General features: G+C 37.6%; 1 protein-coding gene across 2 annotated transcripts in view; it reads right to left on the bottom strand.

Moving 5' to 3' along the window:
• Positions 1 to 337: 337 nt before the first annotated feature.
• The window catches only part of CTNND2 (catenin delta 2), a gene marked incomplete at both ends in the record, with an annotated part of 515,683 nt that continues 490,579 nt past the window's right edge, over positions 338 to 25,441 (bottom strand). For both annotated transcript variants that reach the window (XM_084219011.1, XM_084219012.1), the window contains 4 exons: positions 338 to 598; positions 1,933 to 2,006; positions 9,172 to 9,303; positions 13,368 to 13,494. In XM_084219011.1, the coding sequence (XP_084075137.1) occupies positions 338 to 598; positions 1,933 to 2,006; positions 9,172 to 9,303; positions 13,368 to 13,494 (594 nt within the window). The remainder of the gene's footprint in view (positions 599 to 1,932; positions 2,007 to 9,171; positions 9,304 to 13,367; positions 13,495 to 25,441) is intronic.

Here is a 25,441-nt window from a genome sequence, read left to right on the forward strand (position 1 = left end):
GTGCTTAACTCTTGACCCAGATCCACTGTCATGTTCTTCCTCCTTCCTTCAGCCACGTTCAATATACAGCACTGAACTTTAGACTCTACAGGCCAACAGTAAAGTTGCCCCACACTGTAAAATATATATATGTATATATATATTTCTTTCTAATTACTCCCAGGTTTAGCTTTCATATCTTTTAGCCTTCTAAAAAAAATCTCTTAATTTTTTCCATACTGGTTATCTGTGCCTTCCTATGGAACAGGCTTTAACAAACTAAATTTGCAGGAAAAAAAATGTCTCGTGGTATGCATGCACATGCACAGTTCCTGGAGCTTTTGTATCTGCCCAAGTCTCAAACCCAGGAGTCGGGAGAGGCTGGATAGTGGCTTGTTTCATAGTTAAGTTCACTATAGGGACGAGCAGCTGAGTAGAAGTCGACGTAGTTGCCAGTTGACTTTAGTCCCAGGTGCATGTTGTATTCGCTTGCAGGTGGACGATGATGCACTTGGTCCTCAAAGAAGGACTCGTCATAGTTTCTTGTTGAATTCTGAAATGACTGATATGGTTCATAATCTTTTCTGCTGGGCTCCTGTGGAACTGGCTGTGTTGAAACCTGAAAGGTAGCAATACCCACAGCTTGTTAGATACACCTTGTTGTAGGCAACAGGATGGAAGGAGTAAATCTCATTTATGTTTCTCATGCTAAACCTTAACTTCTGCTCAAAGCACTGCTTTAACAGTGAATTAATTCCACAGCTCTGCCTTGTCATTTTACTTCTTTACATTTATTTAATAGCATTGTTATTATCAAATATATTTATTGTTTAATATTATTGCTGCAAAAGATGCTGGTTTATGTCAAAAGTAGTTCATGCAGCATGGCTTATACGTCACTTTTTTAACTACAATCTCTGTGTGACTTGCAGCTGTATAATGCAAATATTGGTGACCAAAACTCAGCCTTGAAGAATTTGAATGTAATCAATTTACACTCCAGAGATGCTAAACATTTTGTAGCTGCCTTTGACTGAAGTGAGATTTAGGGGAAGAGGTGACACCATATCCTTAAAAACCATTTACAGTCTCCAGGACACTGACATGAGAAATGTATCCTGAAATGGATTCTTCTGCTACTGTTAAGCAGAAGCATCTTCTTAACACCTCCTCAACACTTCATATTGACAATACTGTGTTGTTGGTACCTTGAAGCTCGAATATTTCTGATAAGCAGAAAAATAAATCTCAGACCATCCTCTAACCCAAGGTTGCCATACTTTTTTTTCAGACATCCCTAGTGAATCTCTGATTTAATAGCTGAGACTTCATTGAAATCTGAAATGTATAAACACATGCTTACTATCCTAGAAGACTATCCCCTGCTTCATGCCACCTCTCCAAGTTGGGACAGGCTTTGTGGCTGCAAAATGAGGTAGCCTGTCATTCCTCAGATGGTTATCCCTGGGAATACCGATGCTCAGACACTGATGTGAGAACACTTTGTGGATCCTGCTGCTCTGCACATGTTAGTAATGTTCCCTCAGGATGGCAGGAACAGTTGCACTGCTATGACCCAAACTCCTTAATATTTATTCAGAAAAAATATCTGTATTGCACTCTCTGAAGGGATTGAAAAAGGCTGCCTAAGTTCACAACTTTAAGCAGTCCCACAAGTGATGTTACAAGTTTTGGCCCAACTGCACCAAGGAGTGTAACTACTCTAGTTTCTAGTTTCTATTTCTAGAACTGCTGTCAAGGAGTAAATGACCTTCAGGACCTCATTTCAGTTCCCATATTCAAACACAGGTGTTTGATTTGGACACAGGAGTAAAATTCTACATGAAGCAATCTGTTTATCTGTGGTGTTTTAAAATTTTTCCCATTTCCATATACAATGTTGCACTGGTGTTTTGCCATCTGGAGCAGTAACATTTTAGTCTCTCTACTTACCTGGTTATGTTTGATATCTTCAGCAGGCGCACCATATGAATTCCTGTACAAAGTTGAGATTCCAGTGTTCTGAGCTGCAGAGAGAGAAAAAGCAGGTTTACCAAACATACCTCTTTGGCCTCAAAGTGAATTCTTCATTAAGTACATCATACAAAGCCTGTTTCCCACACACCAAAGTCTTTAAAAGCATGTGCAGGCTTTTCCTCCCACTGAATGGTCATCATCTTTGCTTTGGTGTGCATACATCTCTTTGGTATTCATTTATTAATGGTAGCAGGCTCCACATCATGTTTCTAACAATCTTGTGCACTTCTTATATGCATCAACAAAATCATTTCATATAAAGCTAGCATTCAATAATAAATTTCAGGTTATAGATGGCCTTATGGAACCTGCAACAAACAGCAGCTGTAAATACTGAGATTAAGAAACATTTCAGCTCTTTCACTTCAGTTGGACAATGTGGATTATTAATCCTAGACTCATTTTGCTTTATCATGAAATTATTCAAGCATAAAGTGATAAGCATAAGTGACTAACAAGTTATGCAAAAAGTAATATGCAGTTATACTGAAGAGGTCTGGCCAAGATAGTCTCAAATACATGACTGCTGTCACTGCTGCCACTTTCTTCTCCAATGTCCTACTACTCAAATGCACAGACAAAACTGAGCTACAAGTTTGAAACTGGAAGTATTCTAAAGAGAAGGAGGACGATATACAGTCTTGTAAAAATTTATTTCCGACCCCATCCCAAAAAAACCCAAATGAAAAGCAAAGGATTTTCCTTGCAAAGCTGACTCCACTGCTCCCTCTGATTTGGCAATGTAGCTGAAGCTTAGTTTGCTGGTAGGACTGAAAGACTGTAGTTACTTCTCATATTTGAAAGACTATGAAGGTAACATTTTGTGTGGCTGCTGCAAACTTTTCATACATTATTAACTTTCCAGACATTCTAACCAATGATTGAATGCTGTTATGAGGACTCTTATTATAAAAGAACAGGCCTGAAGTAAAAATTGAGTAGCTGTGAATCAGAGTCACGAGTGGAACTGAAACATGTGGCTGGTGACTACTCTCAGGTCTCTGTGCAATGGCATAAGACCCGGAGGCACCAAGAGTGGCCTTTAATACTTTCACAGCTCAAAGCTTGTGACAGCAAGCACTGAGCATCAGAGCTGAAAGCTGGACGTGGGATCCACACTAGGAAGAACCACATCACCGAAGATGTAAGGACTCTTTCTTCCTTTATGTGCAAGCACGGACATCTGCAGGTGAAACTTCCTCTACCCTTCCTCCCACCATTGCACCCTTTCTGGAGAAAGGAATGGCATAGCCTTCAGCCAAACCTGACTGGAATACATCAATTCTTATCTTCACATCTGCAATGGGTGTCATGCTGAGGGTATAATTTTTGTCAGTTTGATGCACTGCTACATGCTGCTGTTTTACATATCTCAGATGGTTTTTCTTAAAAATCTGCCCTATGTTTGTGAAAAGAAGATAAAGACAGAGCTTATATTGTGGCTTGATGGGCTCCAGCAGCTAGAAAAAGAGACTTTTCACTTCATAACCATTAACTGATAGGGATGAAACCCCTCGTGTTCCTTGAAGAGCTGGATGCACTAACTATGAAAGTGCAGAGTCCTGTGTAGGAAATGGAAAAGAGCCATGGAGGTCTCCAAGTGCAGAATGACCCTTTTTTTAAGGTGGGAAGAATGAACTCTAGTGACAGATGTTGGTTGGGCTCCTCCAGTGATAGATACCCTTAATGCTAGCTGTAGGCCGATAGGCTGTAACAGATAGAAACAGGTGAAGTGATGGAAAGTAGCGCTGGAGTAGTTTTCTTTGGTTGTCAACATTAATGCCAAAGAGTTGATCTGCAGAGGTTGTCACTGTTCTGGTTACATTTTGTCACTTAAGGGAATTTTGAGACTTGACTGCTATTTCAGTGGGTTTCTTTATATTCCAGCTGCAGCCTCTGCTGTGGTGTTTGAAAAGACGCCTCCTGATGATCTTTAGTATTAGAGAAGTTTGCATCAACATTGCTCTTTATGGTGCATCTCATGACAACATGGCTCTCAGTAGTACAGCTGCCAGATCTTTCCTTGATATCATCTTTTTAATGCTGTTTTTCTGATTTTTTGGCTTGTCCCACAAAAAGCCACAAGAAGTTTTGTTATACAAATTCCTCTTCTCAAGATCTAAAGATATTCAAGCATTTCAGATATCCATTTTGTGAAGTCCCAGTTCTTGAAAAAACATTAAAGAGACATTCAATGTATTGGATTGTCATAGACGGAAGAAGACTTATTGCAACCATTTTGTTTTTATGAACATATGTGCTGAGACAAGTGGGTTTGTAGTTTCATGCATACCAGTTTCTAGCCAGACATGACTGGACATAGTGAGTTCAGACAGGTCAGTGCTGTTCATGGTTGTTCGATGTCAAGAGTAAAAGACTGGTACAAGGTGCAGCTGTAATCTGAGGGTATTGTGAAGATTCTGATGAAAAACAGCAAATTGGACACATGCTAATTTGCTTGTTGTTCCTTCAGGCAATTAGATATTAGGAGGGAGGTCACGACCTTTCCATACTGAGACATAAAAAGACATGAGGTACATATGTGCTGCTATTAGCCATGACTATTATAAACCTAGAAATAGTTCAGAGTTGGTGTGGAGCTGTCCAGTGCACTGCTGTGACATTTGCACTGATGTGCTCACAAATGTCACATACCAGACTGAAATTTTACGGTCTCTTGGATCACATATTCTGCAATGGAAAATGGATAATTTCAGTTTCTGAAAATAGTTGCAAGCTCTGTGTTGCTAATTTCACTGCAGTGATGAGAATACAAATTCAAAAGTTAAAAATGAAAAAAAAAACAAACCAAACCCTCAAACCCTTAGTAATATTTTCCCAAAGCAATAAAAACTATGAGACATAAAATGCTTGAAAATAAATTCCAGGAGTTCAAGAATAAGAAATCTTGGCTTAGGCTAGCTTGGAGGTTGAGGTAATTCTGATTCTGGAGGAAATGTAAGTCAAGAATGTAGCTGCTAGCAATGAATGCAGCCCCGCTCCAGTACTTGCTTCTGAACATGCAGGTGGAATCCCTGGGAACTCCATTCCCATACTGCCATGTTAAAGTGAGCAGTTGACTCTTGCTATCCAAAAGCAGAGGACAAATGCACAAGAAAGGAGAGAATGAGCTAGATGAATGGACAGATATTGTGTGGTTAATATCTGATTTTTCTTGATAACATTGCATATTTACCATCATAATAAAATTGTAAGAGAAATGGAAAGAGAAGGCAATGAAACATTTTTTAAAAATAAAAATGGCAAGAGAAGGGAAAGAAGGGAAAGGAGTAAGAAACAGAGATATTTCTGCAGCCACATTTCTTCACAGAGATGTGAGAACTAGCTGAAAATTAAACTAATAGAGGAGTGATCAGCATGTGTGTTTATGTGTGTATTTTATACAGTCTCTAAACATCAGTACGTGACAATACTGAAGAGGCACTTTCTGGTAGGCAAAATTGTGAGTATTCTAAAATGAGTACTATGATCAACCTGCAATACTTCGTGGTTCAGTTGCATACAGGACATTATAGAAAAACAGCTTTCTTTCTCCCTTCTGCTCAGTCTTCTAGGTGATAATGGTTAAAAAAAAAGTCACATAGTTCCCTATAGCAGTTTTCTTTAAAGATGACAAAAATCAAAAATTATGTTACTCAGTGGTTTACGTGACAAAATGTCATTGACCAAATTCACCCCCAAATATCCCAGTCACTTGATTCATGGTTTAACATTCGGCTTTCAGATCTTGGAAGCGCTTATTCTGAACACATTTACAGACACTTTGGAATAACAAGATGCTAGCCTTTTGCCCTCAGGAAAACAAACTGATAGTAAGAAAGGACAGCTCAGCTGGACAGGTAGTCATCCTCATCTGGTATCACACAACCTGCTTTTTCTGCTATTAGCAGCAGGTCTCCATTTAAAAAAAATTAGTTCAAATTTAGTTCAACACAGTAAAGAAAAATGTTTCTGTACCTCACAAATCTTAGGTAACAGAGATGATACCTGTCACTACAACTGCCACCTTCCTGCAGAGTGAAAAATGAGGCTGAAAAAATAATACAGTGCATTATAGTTTCTGAAAGAAATAATAATAATAATAATCCTGACCACCTATAACACCTGATGGTGTTTTTTTTTTGTGTTCCAAATATGCACGGATTTGCCAGTAAGTTTAAATAACAAAAGTATTCACGATTGATTCTCCACAACCAAAGGAAAAATAAATTAATCATAAGTTTTTTTCTGCTGCTGGAAGAGAAGACACAGCATATTGAATATGATGTACATATTAATTCACTGAGGGAACCAAAAAAGTAAAAGAAACCTCAGTCCCATGATGGTACACAGGAACCTTATCTTCCCTGTTCTGAAAGAAAACACCATGGCATAAATAACATTATCACGTGCACTTACAGTTCCCGTTTTCCTAAACGGAATATAATAGTTTTTGTCTTAAAAATATACTTTAGGTGACAAAATTTTATAATTGGTTATTATTTTCTACAGAGAGGAGAAAATGGACAGTACATATAAAAGGCATCATAAACCTGTGAAGAGGGCAATGAAAACTTTGATACTGTGCCTCTTTTTTTATCTATTCTTGTGAAATCAATGTAAGTTATCACCTTCAGCCAAACTGTTTACTTCATAGATTCTCCATTTTCCCCAGAGGTTCCCTGACAAATCCCCAGGATGGCAGGAAGCCAACATTCCTACTTTGAAAATCCATCAAAAAACCTTCACTTCAGTCTCAGCCCAAAGGTCATACAATTTTTCAGCTATAAACTAAGAAGAGCTTTGGAGAAGAGCATGGAGACAGTCATGGATAAATTGGGACTACAGCTGCAGCTCTACGCTCTGTGTAAAATCCAGAAGTCAAAGAAAGCTTTGTGTAATACATCAGCTTGGCACAAAAGTAGAAGAACAGATCAAAATATGTGTGTGCCAGGTGGAATCTGAGAAAACATTCATCTAAGTGCCATCCACGTGGATGTATCATCTGCAATGCACTGTCTGATACACAAAATGAAACACAGGCAGCGCAAGAAACTTGCTGCGTGAACTTGTATGAGGCCACTCAAACAAAGTCAAAATGTCTCACAAAATCACAAATACTGACTTTATATGTTTTTTTAAATCAAATATTTATTATTTAATGAGCTACAATTATGTTACACAAATATCATGTTGAACGTTGATGAGCAAAACTCCTTCCGTCATTTTCTTTTGTTCTTATTATGGTGCTTAATTTGAGCTTACACCAAATATGCAGAGATTTGGTTATCTGAAAGACAGAAAGTTACCTGTTAATTCCATATTTGTTTGTACATTGGTCATGTAAGATTGTGAAATATTACATTTTTTGATTTGAATTAGTTTTATTTTTTTCCCCTTCACTGAACTTAGGAGCTGGAAAGACAGTTGATAGCTGAGCATGATGCTAAGAATTTCAAGTCTCCTTACTAAAAGCTGACCCAAATAATCAACAGAAATAGACAAAATACAAGACAATATTAGAGGAAAACACAATGGAAAAATCAAAGTGGAGTAAAGGTTGCTCAGGCAGTACAAACCCCACAATCTGAAAATTATACTGTGAGAAAAAGGAAATAAGGGAAGTAGGAATCAGACAAGAAAAGCACCACATTCAAAAAGAAAGTGAAAAGGGGTGTGAAAAAAGAAAAGTCCAGTTTTTTAACGTGTGGAGAGAGGCAAGACTATATACAAGGAAATCCAAATTGTCAGCATGGAGACACTGTATTTTGCTGAACTTTCTGATATAATTTGCTAATCTGAATTTACAGATATAGCTAGAACAAAATACTATTGTTTCTGCCTTTTCCTTTTTAGCCTGATGCTCTTATTCCTGAGATTCACTCTTTATGGGTCCTTGACAAATGGCTGAAAAAACCATCAGTACTGTCCTTCACAATCAGCCAAGTAGAGGCCACTGAACTGTTATAGAAAACTACCTCATGCAGTTGACTATAAAACACTCAAAACATTACAGACACATAAAATGCAGTACCTTGACTGAATCTTCTGCACTTTCCTGTAGTACCCCACAGAAGTCATTCAGGACACTCTGAATTTCTGTGGTTTCCAAATGCTCTTGACTGTCATTCTTCTCTTCAGATTTTTACTTTCAGGCTAATTAACATTCCATATTGCATTTTCACACAAGTTCCAAGGGCTGCTCTTTAGGTTTTGATTACACAATCACGTTTAACGTGGTAGATACAGTGTGGGTATCTTCATATCCTGAATACAGCCTTGAAAGATGGATCCTATGAATGGATTGATGCTGAGTCACCATGTTCCTGGTGAGCAACCCATTCTGCCTCTGAGCAAGACCTCTACAGACAGCATGGGAGAAGGTAACAGGTATTCAGACTTCTTGCTGGGATTTTTTGCCTGCCCTGAGGCATTATTTGGAGAAGAGGAGACCATGATGCTTGGTACTGCATAAATGTGACAAAAAGTTCAATAATGATTATATCAGCCAGTGCAACGGTGATGGAGACCAACATGTATTTTTCAAGAGAATTCAGGAAGAGGTACAGCACTGAGAAAAGCACTCAAAATTTCCTAGTTACTGAAATGCTAAGAGATTAATGAGTTCACTGGGGAAGAGGGGACTTCAGAGAAACCTGCAACAGATGCTAGAACATACACAGAAAATTATTGCATTAAATCAGCCCCACTAAGAAAGTAACATGGATAAACTTTACAAAGAGCCAGAAACTTCCTATGAATACTGACATACAAAATAAGGTAACTCATCCTGCAGAGCATTCCCTGCATAAGACAGATGTTAGGGATCACTGCACATGCTCAAATATACCAGTTAATTCAAAGTGATCAACCAACCTCCTCCTGAAATGAAAACAAATGTAAAATTGAAAAAGGCATGCAAAACTCGATTTAGAGTCTTTCTTGTGTGGAGAACCATGGTGTTCACAAATCATTTTCACATAGCCTTTTATTCATTCAAATATATCTTCAGTTGTATTTCTCAAGATGGCTAAAACTTGGGAATTAACCAAAGCAGGCTGACTCTTTTCCACAGTGCAGCAAGCCAGGCAATCCTACAAAATCAGTGTTCTATCACAGCTGATTCTCATATATGCTATGCAAGCAAAATCTCACCTGTCATGGTGTCTTTCCTAGAAGTGTGTTCTCCCTTACTTCCATGGTAAGTGGCATTAGTTCCAGTTGATTCATAGTCTGTTTTTCTTTCTTTTAGGCTGATCATTTCCCGAGGTGAGGCTGGGGCACTTGCTAGATAACAAAAATTGATTTCTTTTTTTAATCATACATGACTGAAAGTAGGGTTTAACTCTTGAGTAAGCATTCCTGTAAAGTTTGTATCTGTTAGTTTTCTAACATGAAGCTGATCGAAGAAACACTACCACATTATGGAGGAAAAGAAGAGATGCTGTTATTTCAAGGGCAAGGCAAATGTATTCACTGGACAATCAACTGCAAACATAATTTTATTTCTAAATGTTAAATTTCTTTTTACTTACATCCAACATCTAAGATGATCGCTATTAAAAAAAGAAGAGTATAACTGTATTTTTTTTTCTCCTTTCACTTTTCAGTTTCTTTAACTTGGCAAAACTTTCTGGTAGGGGCACTTCCATTTTTTTCCTCAAAATAGTTACTTTACTTCCATTGAAAAGATTGTTGACTTTCAACTGTGTGGGAAAAACCCTTACAAAATTGTTTTCTTCCCTTTTCCCTTGAAAATAAACCAATTGAATTATTTAAATGGAAAAGGGAAGAAAAGAAAGCCTTTCCCCCCCTAGAAAACATATATCAAAGAATGCCTAACAATTAAAGGTAACTCAAATAATTTCTCTATCTTTAAATGTCTGTATGTGTGAATAACTGCCATTAAAGCAACAACTGCTACTTTAAGCTATTTTTATAAAAACTAAATTCTTCATCACCTATACTCATGGTACAGCTAAAAGGAGGAAAGCACAGCTAACAAAAAAAAGAACTGGGTTTTGTACTCAAGTCTGACATACTAGAGAATGTGGAGGTGATCACTGGTACTGATCATGAAGCCTTAGAGCTTGCAATACTTAGGAAAAGAAGAAAAGCAAAGGAAAAAAATAATAGCTTTCAAGTGAGCTGACTTCAATATATTTAGGTGTTGGTAAATAAAGTGCACTTTCCCTGTTGGGCAGGGCAGGAGGAGCACAAGGTGAGTGGGAGAGCTCCCCAGAGCCTCATAAGGGCACAGTGGTACAAACATTACTAAAGTACTGCTGCTTACCCCCACACACTTCCCTGCCTCCACCCAAGTATTTGCTATGTAAAAAGAACCTCAAAACCAGTAACAAACCCTTTGTTCATAAACAAAGAAAAGGAAAAGATTAAAAATGTAATACAAATTCTTTGTGAAGCTTGACATATCTTCATATAGGCATATCTTCCAGCATGTCTAAACTATGTTACATGTTTTAGTTCAGCAACAGTGAAGTACTTGCACTCAGCTATGGAGTAAGGAAGCAAAAGTGATGTTGAATTCTTCCTCGACTGATTTTGCTGGCTCTGGCCTCTGAATTTACAGAGCAAATGTGGGACAGATGTTCTTTCTTATGGAGCCATTAGAACTGGGGATTGCTTTTAAACTGTTTGCCAATAGTGATGTAAATCTAAAGCTGATAATCCGGCAGATATCAAGAAACATGACGTTAAACTACCAAATCAGCTAATGGCAGCTTGAGTCTAATGGGGAGCAGGCCAGAATGCAAACCTTGAAAAAGCTGCTAGCAGAGAGACACATTTTATTTCACATACTCTGGTAGTGGTTATAAACACTCTGGTGTTTTGAACAAAATTGACTGATACAGATAAAATCATCTCTCTCTGCTCCCTGTGGGAATTCCCTCACTCTTCCCATGAGAGGAAAACTACTTTCTGGAAAGCATTAAAATGCAGAATCACCCCCTTTCAGAGTTTTTACTGGAAGCAAAGCTGAAGACTTTGGTTGATATTAGACTGAAAATTGATATAATGTTTTTTTGCTCTAATTCTTACAGGATATAGAAAAGACTGATATCACCCAGTCCTAGGGATGGATGGGATGGTGTGAGTTCATTTACTTCAACTCTTTACCCCAAGGTAGGATCCAGTATACCAACATAATTCTTGACAGATTTTAATCTGGAACTAAAGATCTCTAATGACAGAGATCACATAGCTGCTCCAAGCAGTCTGTTCCAGTGCTTTCTTTCCCCACTGCTAGGAAATGTCTAGCCTGACTCCTTGCTGCTCATTATTTCCATTTGTCTGCTATGAGAGCAGAAAAACTTCACACCATTCCTCTTCACGGCTGGCTGTTACACGCTCGAAGACATGGTGTGTACCTCTTCCCACTGTCTCCATCTCATGTCTCTTTTACTTGATTTAAACAATTACAGTCCATTCAGTATATTCTCATATCCTAATTTTTCCACCTTCTAATTCTTGCGCGCAACTGACAAAAATCCCCAGATAATTTTTAAAGAAGTTTAGAAATTAGGAAATGTCACCTAGTCAGACATTCTCCTTATAACTTGTTTTTAAAAGACTGGTTACTTTTTTCCCTTTGAACACTGCTTCCAATTTCTAAGGATCACTCTGAATTACAATAATGCCCATCAAAGAACATGAGTTTCTCCCAGGTTTGTGTCACCCACAAAGGTAAGAGGTAACTTTTGCATATTATCTGGGTTGTTGCTAAAACCACTAAAGAGTACTGGACCCAAGGCAGGCTTTAAGCACAGCATTCTGCCATTCTGGCAATAAACAATACCCTTTCCTTGTGAATGCTTTTCGGTAAGTTTTCTATTTACCATAGAGGATGTTTTCTGAACTGTTGGCTAGCTTGCCTTAGGCTTTTCCATAAAAATGTTGTGTGAAAGAGTCTTACTGATCACAGGATATTGTACTTCCTAACTTTTCTTTCTGCAAATTCTTGTAGCAGGAATTCAGGTGGATTTAATAAGAGCAATTGGTATTGAATCAATGCTTGCATTTGATATGGATACTACCAGACATATAGCAACTTACATTATTATGTAGAAATAGATACTCCTAGAGCTAAGTAATATCTTATGTTCCTACTACCTTTGAGCTGTTCAGGTTCTGATTATTTGTTCCAGCAATTTTCTAGACTGACATTGACCTGACTGGTATGTAATGACATGGGCTCTTCTTCCTTCAGAAACAGCCACTCTTATTTGTGCTTTTCCGGTTTTACGATAACTGAGGACGGCAGTAAAATTTCATCTGAAATTTAGAGTTACAGAAATGAGAAGATGGTTCTGGCAAGAGACAGAACTAAGATCTCAGGGCCAGACATTTCTAGTACCTTGCACTTACAGTCAAGATGAGATTTTAGAGAAGAAAAAAAGGAAGAGCACTTTATAGACTTGTGTAATGGCAGATTTTAAAAACAGAGTAGCAGCTCTCAGTGTACTTCTGGCTACATTTTCACATCTCCTCAATTGTTGTTCTGCAGGACTAAGATGCAGCTTCAAGATAATTAACAAAACAATTTTCTTAAAAAAACCCCTATGGCATAAATGGTAATAATAAGTTTGGCAATTTTAATCCTAAACTCTTGGTGTATCTATGGAATGACAGCATTTGATTGAAAAGCAGCAGAAAGGCCATTGAAAGACTGTTAGTGCACTCTGTTTATCTTGAAAATTCTTCACTGGGAATGGCTTTATCTAATGAAGGTATATTTTACATTACAGTGAGGGAAAGATTACCCTATTTCTAGGTAGAAAAATTAATTTGCACGATGTTATTAGTTGAGATACTTACATTAGTTCATTATGCAGATCGTATAAAATTGATAATAGCTGGTGTAAATATGCTATCAATGTTAGGAAGATGTGTATACCAATCTGTGAAACTTACATTTGCATATGTATACACACATACCCAGAATAAAAGCTGACCAAAAAAAAGCTTTAAACTTCTGCTAAGTGTGCAAAATGGTCATAAACCACATAGTGGCTTTTATGACTAGCAAAGTGAGCAACAGAATTTCCTCGTGCTACCAATGGATGCCACTGCCCTGACATCTAGTCAGGTAATCCCCATCAAGAAAACATTTCGGGAGAATTTAAGACAAAATGTTATTGAACAATCTTTCTTCTATAAAACTTTGCCAGGTGCTAATGAAAAAAAATTAAATCCTGTTTCGAACAAGTAATTTGGTGACAGTAAAGAATTTACTTTGTGCCCTTCCACCAGAGCTAACAACAAATCCAGATGTCAGGGAAAATGACGGTGATGGATTTTTTACCTCTGGCTTTGCTTTGGCCTGGCCTTACCTGAGCGGTTGTTGGGAGACATGCGCACGGGAGAGATGGAGGGCGTGCGGGATGAGGAGTACGGTCTTTGCCGATCCCTTTCTATTGTTGAAGATGAGGCTACAAAGTGATACTGTGACCATCCATCCTGCAACACCAAGAATCGTGACAAGGGTCAGTGAAAATGCCACACAGCTCCCCGCTTTAAGCAGAGTATTTTTCTCTGGTGTTTTCGCTATGGATACACCAGTAGGCTGCTGTCTTCTTCCTGCCACTGGGTGGTAGATATAGTTAGTGGTACAGGATAGATGTGCTGACTGTACTGACACAGCAAGATTAAAAATGAATGTAGAAAGTTCTAAAAAATAACACATCTCAGAAAGACTCAAATTATTAACACTGTTTTAGGCTATTTGTTTAATAGTTCTGCCTTTTTTCCCCCACACCTCAATTTTCACATTGCAAACAGCATTCTGGCTTGAAATATTTTCCGTTTTATAAGGAGGTTTTGGAATAAGTAGATCAGGAAGTCCCAGGATTGCCAGACTGCACATCAATTCAGCTTAGTTATACTAACTGCCCTTTTGCTCACACATGAGAGAAAAAGAATCAATGCATTTTGTTCCAGTTTTCTTCAAGGCATACAGAATGAAATTCTATTCCTTCTATTAAAAACTATGTTCATAGTGATGCATTAAAAAAATTGCAACAAAGTAATAAAAATACTAGAAACGGCTAGTTCAAAAATAAAAAAGGAAAGTTCGAATAATTCATGTTTTACTCCTGCACCATAACATAATGCAATAAACCAAAATAATGTACTTCACAATTTTTAAAACGTATTATGAATAGTCTGAAACTATCATGAAAGCATAAACTGACTTCTGGTAATGTTCTTATTAAATGACGGTATTTCAACTGCCTCCAGTACTGATAGATTGCAACTGTCTTTATCAGTGCTTAATGTTAAATCTGAATCAGTAACATTGAGATTTCCAGTCTCACACAGTTTTAAAAATGCCCACTTTCTGTTGGCCTCAGTGGAAATCAAGTCAAGCACCAGGCATGGTGCTAAAACAAAAGTTTTGCAACAAAATGCTGAAAAAAATAAACACTATAAAACATTACCAAAAACCAGTTGTAATTTTCCTCTTGCTCACAGAAGAATAATTCATGGTTAGGGTAGTAAAGACTATTCTCACCCCCTAACTCAGCTGTTCTACACATCCAGCAATGAATTCCACACATCCAGCAAAATGCCTTTTCTCAAGGTATCTGTCTGACTTTGTTCCATCCATAGAAACCATGGGCACCTGGCTCTCAGAAAAGAAGATGGGTTGAAAATCCCCTTTCTATGAGACTCTTAGAAAAGAGAACTCAGCAAGACTGTGACATGACAGGAGGAAAGAAGATACACTTCTTGTAGAGGGAAATTTTATAAACAACTAAGGACAGCCAGAGGTGACACCTAATTATGAGTGCTGAATGACTGGACTCCTCACATAATGCATTTGTACAAACAGGGGTGTATCACAGCTGCAATTTCAAAGACAAAAATGAGGAAGAATGAAATCTGGGCTACTGCATTTATACTACAGTCAGGACTTTCCCTGGAGTCAGCAGTGACTGTTGGTCCTCTATCTCTCCTGTTTAGGACACTTCACTGAGCTGCACCTCATATTTAATCAAAGTCACATAAGGAAATATAAGGGAGTAATCTTGTTAATTAATAAAAAATAGTAAGAGTAATTTGAAAAAAAGAAATACTTGATCTTTAATACAACTTCCTCAAAGCAAAATTTTCTATATTCAACATTTCCAATTTATATCTCATCTCCAAAAAGAAGTTTCTACACAAACCATATCCTCCAAGCTAGAGGGAGGGTTCATGATAATGGAAGAAAAAAACATCTGTGAAGCCCAAACTTCTTAAATCAAATTGGAAATTACTGTACATGATATGCACATATATATGAAATACATATATTTTAAAGAAGACATAATAGTTTATAGTTAGAGCTATAATGAATAGCTTAAGTCCAATAATCTTATCCAAGACTCCAAGTAACACATATAGCCTTATTTTTTTTGTCTCTGGTTGACAATAACTTGTGCATTCATTTCTCTATTATGAAACTAAAGGAGCAAACATGTAAGAAGCCCATGCTTCATTCTGATGAAGAAAAATGGTTCTTCTTTCTCCTTCTCTGGGGTTAAGAATTTCTTACAAGAAAGCTGACGATATCTCATGCTGTTGTAGTTTTCTACCAAAGAATTTATTTCTGTTAAAAATAAATTTTCTTTTAAACAGATGGAAGAAGGGGAAGCCATGAAGAGGACAGACTTTAGATCTGACAAAAGGAAAAGGGATGCGCTATTCATTACTCTCTGCCTGCAAAAGAAGAGACATCAACCATGCTTACCTAGAGCAAGGTAGAAATGTTTCCAGTTTGGATACATTAATGGCCAAGTATACTCTCCTTTTGCACTCTTGTTTCCCTCAAGTAAAACCCTGGCATATTGTTCAGGAAAAAGTGACTAGAGTCTTCCCCTAAGTCTTTCTTCCTGTTGCCTATTCCATTGGTATTGTATACATTAATACCCACAGCCTTCTGACGGGAAGTGGATGAAATAAATCCTTGACACCTGCACCATCCCACAGACTCTGCAGGAATAGCACAAGGCACTGGTTTGGCTGAGCAGGACATCAACAGGAACTTTGTCAGCACTGCTTCCTCAGACACAGCACTGTGAGGTGCCTGAGCAGCAAGGAGCGCTGCTTGCATGCTGACACTAGCAGTCCTTTCTGCAGCGGAGGTTTTCCCTTCTTCTCTTCCCTGCAAATTTTCATTTTTCTCTCTGGTGACAATCGTGCTTATAATGAGGTCTTTAAATAAATTCTGCTACAAACTCTCAAGCTGGGAACCCAAATCAGCTCAATAAGACAAGTTAGGCAAATAATAAATTCTAAGGCAAGTTTCGTACTGGCTTGGCATTCCTTTGACTAAACAAGGCATACTCCTATCACTGTATGACGACTTTCACGGTGTTTTTCCACAGACTGCGGGCAGCTCCCAGACCTCACAGTATTTCAAAATCCTAATACTTTCAAGTTATTTATCCTTAGCTCTCTTCTGGTGCATGAAACAAGCTTCTTTCCTTGAAAAGGTAAACAGTTTGTAACAAATTTATTAAAACTATACCCATTAACAATTCCAAAAGCTATTAGTATTAAATATTGAAACTAATTTTTAAGAGCCTAAAGGGGGTATTTTCAATTTAATGGCTAGAAAAATACCACCTGACATGATGGCTGCTTTCATTAGTTTGTTTCAGGTCTACTGCCTGTAATGAAATTTAATTAAATTGACTTGGGTACTTAAAGGTACAGTATACAGTAGTGTCCTGCAGAAAAGAAAGCTAACTCAAGACCAAGGTATGCGAGGCTGAATTTAAGAAAGCAATTTACTAGCCACAACTGTGATCTAGGAGAGGAAGAGTAAGACGAAAGGATCTGACAAATTGGAAAGTAATTCAATGCAATTCTGTTACAGAATAGATGTATTTTTTAAATGTAATGTTAAATGTATTTTGTTAAATTAATTAATAAATGGCAGTTGCACACTACAGGATGACAGGAAACAACCAGACTACAGAAATACCATTATACATCCTTCCAACACATCTTCTACTGGGCTATATTTTGGCTATACTGAATATATCCATTATACTATTACATCAGTTATACTTCCAAATGTCCAAATGTTAAAGCTTGATTGGCAATCATGTGTTTCTGACAACATCCTCTTGAAAAAGCTGCAGGATTAAAACTGGGATGGGAGTTGGATGATCGCATAGAAAATGAAAGTGATATTGTAGTCTCTCTGAACACTTTGCTGGGCTTAAGGGGTGAACAGGCTCTTTATCTCCCTGCTCAACTTTCAGTCATTTTGAAAATAAATAATTTTCATCAGGGCCATGTAAAAATAATTATTTTGTCAGGATGACTAAACTTATTGCACCAAACACCTATTGCATATGTCTCATGAAAATAGTTTTTTTTTCTTTATTTCTTTCCTTGATATTCTCTTTGTGTTTAAAACGTAAGGACAAAATGGGAATCAGATTTCTATTGTGTTTGCAAGAATTTCAAATTTCAGAAGTCACTGGTAGTGAAGTCTTTGATTTGAGAAGATTTGTGGAGGTGGATGATATCAGACACACCATTTTCTCTCTTGTAGTACCGTAACATTGTGAAGACTGAATGAAATTAAGTCCTGATGGGAGCTGACAACATGTTGACCCAACAGTTCCCAACAGGAACAAGGAATGGTCAGGAGTCAGGAAGGGTATGGGGCCTAACCTGGATACCTCACAGCATCCACTCTGAAAGAAATCCCACAGCAGTCCATGCGCTAATAGCCATGCAGCAAAAGTGAAAACAAGCCCTATCCTCTGAATGATCAGCTTCTATCAGAAGACACTGACTCAAAAAGCACTGAGTGCTCTAGAAAAACTGTATGATGTATGATGGCTGTGTGATGGCTCAGTATCTTTCAGTGTTGAAGGGCACAGTCTGCTCTGACTCCTGGCCATAGGTGTTTGAACATTGTCAGGAACAGAGAAGAGCAACTTCCTGTAAATAGAAAATTCCTACTAGAGACTAGAGAGAAAAAATTAAAATGATGCAAAAATTCCAATAAAAAACAGCTAAAGCCTGAAAAATTATAGATAATGTTGTGTCCTGCCTTCCTGAAATTTACAACCTTGCCAGCATGCTACTTCTTGCTTCAGGTCTGATCCTCTTGTAACCCAATTTAATAAGACATTTTACAGACAACTTGAAGCACACAGGACCAGACTTGCTTTGTCATCCTACTTCCTTATCCATAAACCAGCTTTTCACTGCTTCCAGGATATTAATTAAAGTAATAACTGTTCTCGTAATGGTTATAAGCTGTAGAAATGTGAAATTTTGATAGATAACCTCTTGCAGGGATCAGTAACTAGACCCACTGTGGTGTTAGAAGTAGGTGACACAGCAGCAAGGCAAAGTGCCTGTGAGTATGTAATGCAGGATCTACTCGCTTTGAAACTCAGCCAGACACTGCTCTGAGTGCTGCTTCCTTCACAAGCCAAAGCAGCACTGTCAGGTTAAATGAAACATCCCGACTGCTGTGCACCAGTGTGACGCCGTCTGCAGCAAAAGATAAATCTGATGTGAATTAAGTCAAGGCTCATCAGCCTTACATAGGTCTGGGCAATTCTTCAGTGGGAATTTGCTGTCACAACTCTAATAGGACAAAGCAGAAATTACAACTGGATCCAATAATCTAGATACATTGCCATATGAAAATTATGGGTATGACTTGACTGTGGTGAGAAATCTGAAATGGTCACTAAGTTGGGGTGATCCACATAAATATTTCATGGAGCTCTCACAAGGGATTTCCAAAATAATGCATTCTTTACAATCACCAACAACCACCCTTACTTATTAGGATTTACAATCTGGGACCAAATTATTCTGTTTTAATATAAGAGAAAGAATAAACTCATTTCCCAATGTTTCTCATAAAAGATACCAAGCCAGCGCCGTGGCAGCAAGGGAAGAAGCTAACTAGTCCTCACCAACAGAACCTGTGCACCACTGGAGGGGATGACAAGGAAATGTGAGCTGCTGAGGAGATGGTGAGACAATTGTTCTCTAAAAAAGTGCCTGCCTTTGCACTTGAAGAGTATTTATTTTGGAAGAGAGATTTCAACTAGATTCTTACAGTTTCAAAAACTCTACAAACACTCCTGAAAAACAAACCAACTAGTTTTATATAAACTACCTAATTTAAATCCAAAGGTTTTTTTTTAATTTTTAATTTGAATTTACAAATTCGATTGAATTTACACTGTCAAATCCTATTAACAGTAAATGGCTCCTCAAAGTATTGTTTTTTCTGGATTTGCTAGTGTTGTTTCCAGAAAAGAATTCCTGGGCATTGATCTGCTTTACTGTGTATTATGCATAAACATTATTTCACTGCCATCAGTTACTCTACAATTCTAATGAGTATTACCATTTTTATTCCTAGGATTCTATATTTTGCTTCCAAAGAGGTAAATCAAGAGATGCTGCTCAAGAGAAGAGAAGGGGTTGAGCCTGGAAGATCCTTGTGTTCTCCCAGTTTACATGACAATTTGGTTTAAATCCTTCATTCTGGAGCAATTTCAATGGCTTCAGAAAGGCTGCTGACTCCAAGTGTCGTATTTCTCCTCCTCTCCCAAAGAGTTATGAGCCAAGCACCCAAAATCAACAGACCCATCACTGAAGCTCAGCTTAATTTGAAGATTTTAGTATTTGTGCTTATAGTCGCATTTCCACAACTTACGGAAGGCAGAAGATTATTTTTAGAAAAGAAATTAATCAAGTTTTGGGGCTTTAAAAATGTTACATTACTTTGGATAAAAGAGCAGGAGTTGGTGACAGGATGAGAAGTTAGACAAACTGGTTAAAGGAAAGCACAGCTTGCTTCCCATGCCTTTTCATGATAATAATGAAGCCAGTTGTTTGCTGGTTAAAGGTCATGCTAGGAGTACCACTCCTGTGTGAGCCTCTGAGGAAGGCCACTCCCTCTTCCCCTGCACAAACCTAACTGAGGGGAGAGGATGGAGACTCTGCTGAGAGCCCCATGGAAGCAGTGTCATCACCTGAGCCAAGGCAAAGAGCAGCAGCAGCAGCTGGGCAGGTGGCAGAGCTCCACCGGAGCAGCCAGCTCTCCCAGAGACCCTCATCCCCTGTCCCAGTGCCAGATGCTGGGGCTGCTGTGTTGCTTTTGTCTCCTATCCTGTGCAGCGGGCTTGACCTCGGTGCTTCTTGTCTTCTTACTCTGAATTTCAGTGTACAAATGGCTTTTACTTATAAGTGACCGTTTCTGCATCCCAGACACAGCACAAGTTAATGCTTAAGAAGCCGAAAGACAAATAGATATTGAAATACGTATTTAGGGCAGCATGAGGCTTAGAGAAGGGCTCCTAGTCAGACAGTCATTAACTGCAGCAGAACTGTCTGGAACTGGCTGAGGATTATTAAGTTTTCTGTAGGCTCTTTGAAGTGACATTTTCAGAATCGGTGGTTAAACTCATTTTTTTCTAAATGAGATATACACCTCCCAGCCTCCATCTCGGCTTCTCTGAAAGCAACGCCATTATTCTCCCACTGTCAGCATTCCACCTCAAAATAATCTACAATATTTTCTCTCCCTGTTTTTCTCTTCCATTGCAGTGCAAGGGGTACTATATTCATCTGAGACTATCATCCATTTTTTTTTCTTTCAAAATACTGCAGATGGCCTTGGTGAATTTTCTCTTTTTTCAAATGCGCTTTTTTTAATGTGCATTGTTATCATCTTCTAATCACAGATCTTGTACCTTAATTTTACACCTCATCCCTTGATTTTAGCTATGAAGAGACACACGATGAGGGAGAGATAAGTGCTAATTACTTGCCAAATCTATTCAAGTGAGAAACAGCAAGGAAACTATCCCTGGTGGTTTTATAAAGTGCAAGTCTTGGATGTTTTAGGCAATCAGTGTGGCATTGCTTTACCTATCCATAATTAATTATTGATTTCCTGTTGTGTGAATTGCAAAGATGACAAGACCTAATCTGATAAATAAAACAGCTGCAAGAAAAGAGAATTGTATGTGAGGCAAAGCATGAAGGACAAGACTTCAGATATGGCAGAGTTCATTATTCATTTTGCTAAGGTTATCTGCAGCCAAAAAATAAAACTTTCAAAACACTGCAATAAAATGAAATAAATTCATTTCTCAAAGCATCACTTTGCCTCTTATATAGAAAAAAAATTGTTTTAATACATTTTAGAGTATGAATGCAGTACTTGGCCTTTCAGTTAGAATTTCTGTTCTATTTCTCCTGCATAATGTATATAAGCTATAATTTAAATTGTTAGAATCACAACAGAACTATTCTTGCTTGTATCTTGTATGTACAAAAAAATATGTACAATGATTTTTTTATTTGTATTGTAATTTTCATTCCAGTAATGCAATTCCACCTCTCTTAACATGTATATGATCTAGAAATGTGAACTGTGGCTCTTGGCCACAAAGTTTCAGGAGAGAGACAAGTACTCTGTTTATGTTCATGGTCAGTTTCTTAAATCTACTGTCCTTCCAAAGGCTAGAAACCAACCAACCTCCTACTCTTCCTTTACATGCATTAAACCATAAAATCAACCAGACACAACTCTTCTATTATACCTATGAGTTTAAAACATGAAAAAAAACATTAGCAGAGTGAAATTTGCATCATTCTCCCTTATGGTAAAGAATGGTATGTTAATGGTAGTGACTGTGATCAAGAGCCATTAGAAGTTTGTGCTTCCCAAACAGCAACAGTGCAGCTGAGAACAGACAATCATTTTGTTCAAATGTGGAGCTGTCTGACATAATAGGAATCAGTGCCCCTTCAGAAAATTCACTGGAGGAACTCATGCTGTCCTTGGTTTTAGGTCAAAAGTTTGTGCATGATACACTTGAATCAGAGAGTTAGAGATCCGAGTGATTACTGCTAACCTGTGTGAGTTTAAGGATATTCTGCTCTAAAAATGCAGCTCACCAGCACACATGGACATTAATAATGAGAAATGCACATTGTTTCTTACTGATACCCCTTTAACAGCTTCTGATTCACAAAGTAAGTATTGCTAACTCAAAGAGAAATACACTATTGGACCAAAGATTACAACTCTCAATTCAGAGGATCCTCAACTTTCTCTAAGAGCACTCTGTTCAATTAAAAGTAATAAACCAATTCAGAAACTTCTCATTTCTACTTTTTGCAGGAAGAAGTAGCTACAGCTCTTTCATCAAGAGTAACTGTATGAGCAAGTAAGGAAGTAAAATACTCAGAACAAAGCACGCATACTACAAAAGAGACTCTTTCAAAATATAAGGTTTCTTTCTTTTTTAAAGTCTGAAATGGCAGACATATCTAGGGCATTTCTGAATTCTGTTAGCAGTTTTAGGAAGAGAAGAAGGAAGAAATGAGAAGGACTTCCTAGAAGTTTTTCTCCCACCTATTATTACATCATGTAGAACATCAACGACATGAAAGTAGGATGTTGATGCAGCAGCTTAGTATTTCATTGACCTCTGATGGAATTAACCAGCCACATGATGGAATGTACCAGCCACACTGAACCCACACTTTTAACCTCCTTGTAGAACCCAGAAGAACGAGAATGGTGCAAATATGGTAACACAGCTCAGTGTCAGCAAAGACACCCACTGTTATGTACTGACCATCCCAGCTCAACTATTTACCTCTGAGACAGAAACATGCTGTGATTGACAGGAATTAACTGATTTCCCTTCCCCCAGTGCTCCATGAGTGTGCTTTTACTGCAAGTAAGAGTTCTACTGATATGATTTATTTGCAAAACTGTAAGCAGCCATCCAACACCACCCAATAAACCTGCTCAAGTCTGCTGAGAGGAACCAAGTTTCTCACCCATACTCTTAACTGCACAGCTACTCTGACCTCTGCCTGAACCTAGATATGCATTTATTAAGCACACAAGTTAATTAAATATGACATTTTGTTCAGAATGGTAGAAATCATATTCCTTGAATGAATTTTGGAGAAAAATATTGACATCAATTAAAAATAGTTTCTCTTTGCATGTATGTTTAAAACACCTTTGAAAGTCTTTAGGAAGATGTCTAGATTTTTTCAGTATTGCACATATGAATCCAGATAAGCATTGTTTGCCATTATTTAATATTTATATTAGTTTTAAAACATTTAATATATTTTTCAAATGGACTAAAAATTTTCCCAGTATCAGAAGATATGTAGTTAATTTTCTTAGGTCACTATATTCTATTCAAATATTAAAATCCAATTTTATTCTGAGGTACCATACCTTTTAAAAAACATCTGTAGATGTGACCTATGCATAACCTTCTGAATTTTGGATGCCTCCTCATGGCTCTACCCTAAGGATATTTCAGAAACTTCAGTTATGCAATTCCCTTCAGAAAGAAAGCTTTAACTTAAAGATACTGACTCCTGGGCTGCATTTTAAATTTTCTTTTCTTCAGAAAAGCTCAAAGGGTGGAGTACTTTGGGGACAGAATTTACACACGTATGAGATTAAATTTCTCTCTTCTAAATCTGTACTTAGCAACCTTGGAGCGGACTTGAGTTTTTAAGTGAACAATACCTCATCATTCCCTCACGGATCAGCTAGAGCTTACCATGGGACCCAGCATCAATGCTGAGGACGCTTTATATATATCACATATATATGGTGCATCCTAGAGAATTGTTTGGATAAACTTTGATTCTTTACTCATTTGTTTAGCACCTCTTGAGTCCAGTAGATTTTGGATGAGAATGGTGCCAGCTTCCATGCACTCCATAGTGATTATCTGGAATAATTACTGCTAAATTTGGTTGTTGAATTATTGCTTGCTACAATGCACAATGCTGAAGTGAAGTACTACCATGCCCTTAGCACCCTCAGGGGAAAAGCAACAGTCAACTATAGCTGTAGATTCCTTCTAAGCACACAATTAAAACCATTAAGGTTTATTTCTTAACACATTCCCAACGTCACTTTGCTTGGACATAGAATCACAGAATCTCCTGAATTAGAAGGGACCCATCAGAATCATCAAGTCCAACTCTTACTCCTGCAGAGGACTACCCCAAAGGTCACACCACGTGCCTGAGAGCACTGTCCAAACCTTTCTTGAGCCCTGTCAGGCTTGGTGCTGTGACCACTTCCCTGTTCCAGGGCCCAACCACCCTCTGGGTGAAGAACCTTTACACAATATCCAACCTATGGGTATTGTGGGCATCATACTTAAAGGCAGAGTCTTCTAAGTGTACTTTGTGGTTGTGTTCAAGTTTTACATCAACACAGCCCCTTTGTGATTACATGTACATGTATGTACATAGAGGTATTTACCACCAAACACACAGCTACGTTGTCCAACAGACACACAAGTATTTGCAAAAAAAAAAAAAAAATCAGTTAGTTTTGCTTCAATTCTGCTCAGTTGTCACACCCGATTTTTTTAAAATATCTCATTTATTATTGAAATACTACAAGTAAGGGCAGATTTATTTTCATGAAAAATGATTGCTGGCATTGAATTTTCAGTTCAACCCAGACTACCTTAGATTGCTATCAATATTTTCAATATCATCACAGATGTGGAAAATGTTTTAGAGAGAAACATGTAAATACTGAAACATAACTAAAGGAATGGCAGGTGATACTGCATAGTAAAAAAACCTTTTTTGACGGCATCACAAAGATTTTGACTATGTAAAATGCAAAATTATTAAAATAAGTTATGATTATTAATATATAGTAAATTACAGAATCCATAAGGACAAAACATTTGAGAGCATCTCCTTCCAACAACTGATGTTGAAAGGAATAATTTGATACTCCTCCATGTGCTGCCATTGTGATATAGGTAAGAAGAGGAATATTTTGCATTGTAAAATGTTTTCTACCCTCTCTAGGCCATGCAAAGTATATTTTTATAATTGTAATCACTTGCTGTCTTTCTAGTACTGTTTGAGATTGTTAATAAACTGAAAATTAGATGGACTACAAAAAAAATTTACTTGAGATGATGGAAAAGCCAGGGAAATCAGGACATATTCACTTGACACCACCAGTTAAATGATAATTATGAGCATTAAAAGGAAATCAAAACAACATTCAGTTTGACTTAGAATTTTGCAATATTTTTGTCTTTTTTTAAATTGTTCTTCTTGAAACAGTAGCCAAAAGATTTTGAATGGTAGCACAGCTAGGTGAAAACAGTATCTGTTTTGACAAGTGAGAGATTTTTCTCTATTTTTAAAAATTCAGGAGTGGTTTTTACATCACTTTTTTTCCTGTGTGAATACTCCTGACTACTTCTGCATAAGCCAAAGAGTTTGCCTCTATATGTCACTTCAATTTCTTTGCACAATTTTCCCTTTAGGATTCATGATTTTTCTCATGATATGTAAATTCCTATTGTGTAGACAAATAAGGTGCTATTCAAGC

The sequence above is a fragment of the Fringilla coelebs genome, assembly GCF_963513975.1.
Source record: "Fringilla coelebs genome assembly, chromosome: 1".
Taxonomy (NCBI): domain Eukaryota; kingdom Metazoa; phylum Chordata; class Aves; order Passeriformes; family Fringillidae; genus Fringilla; species Fringilla coelebs.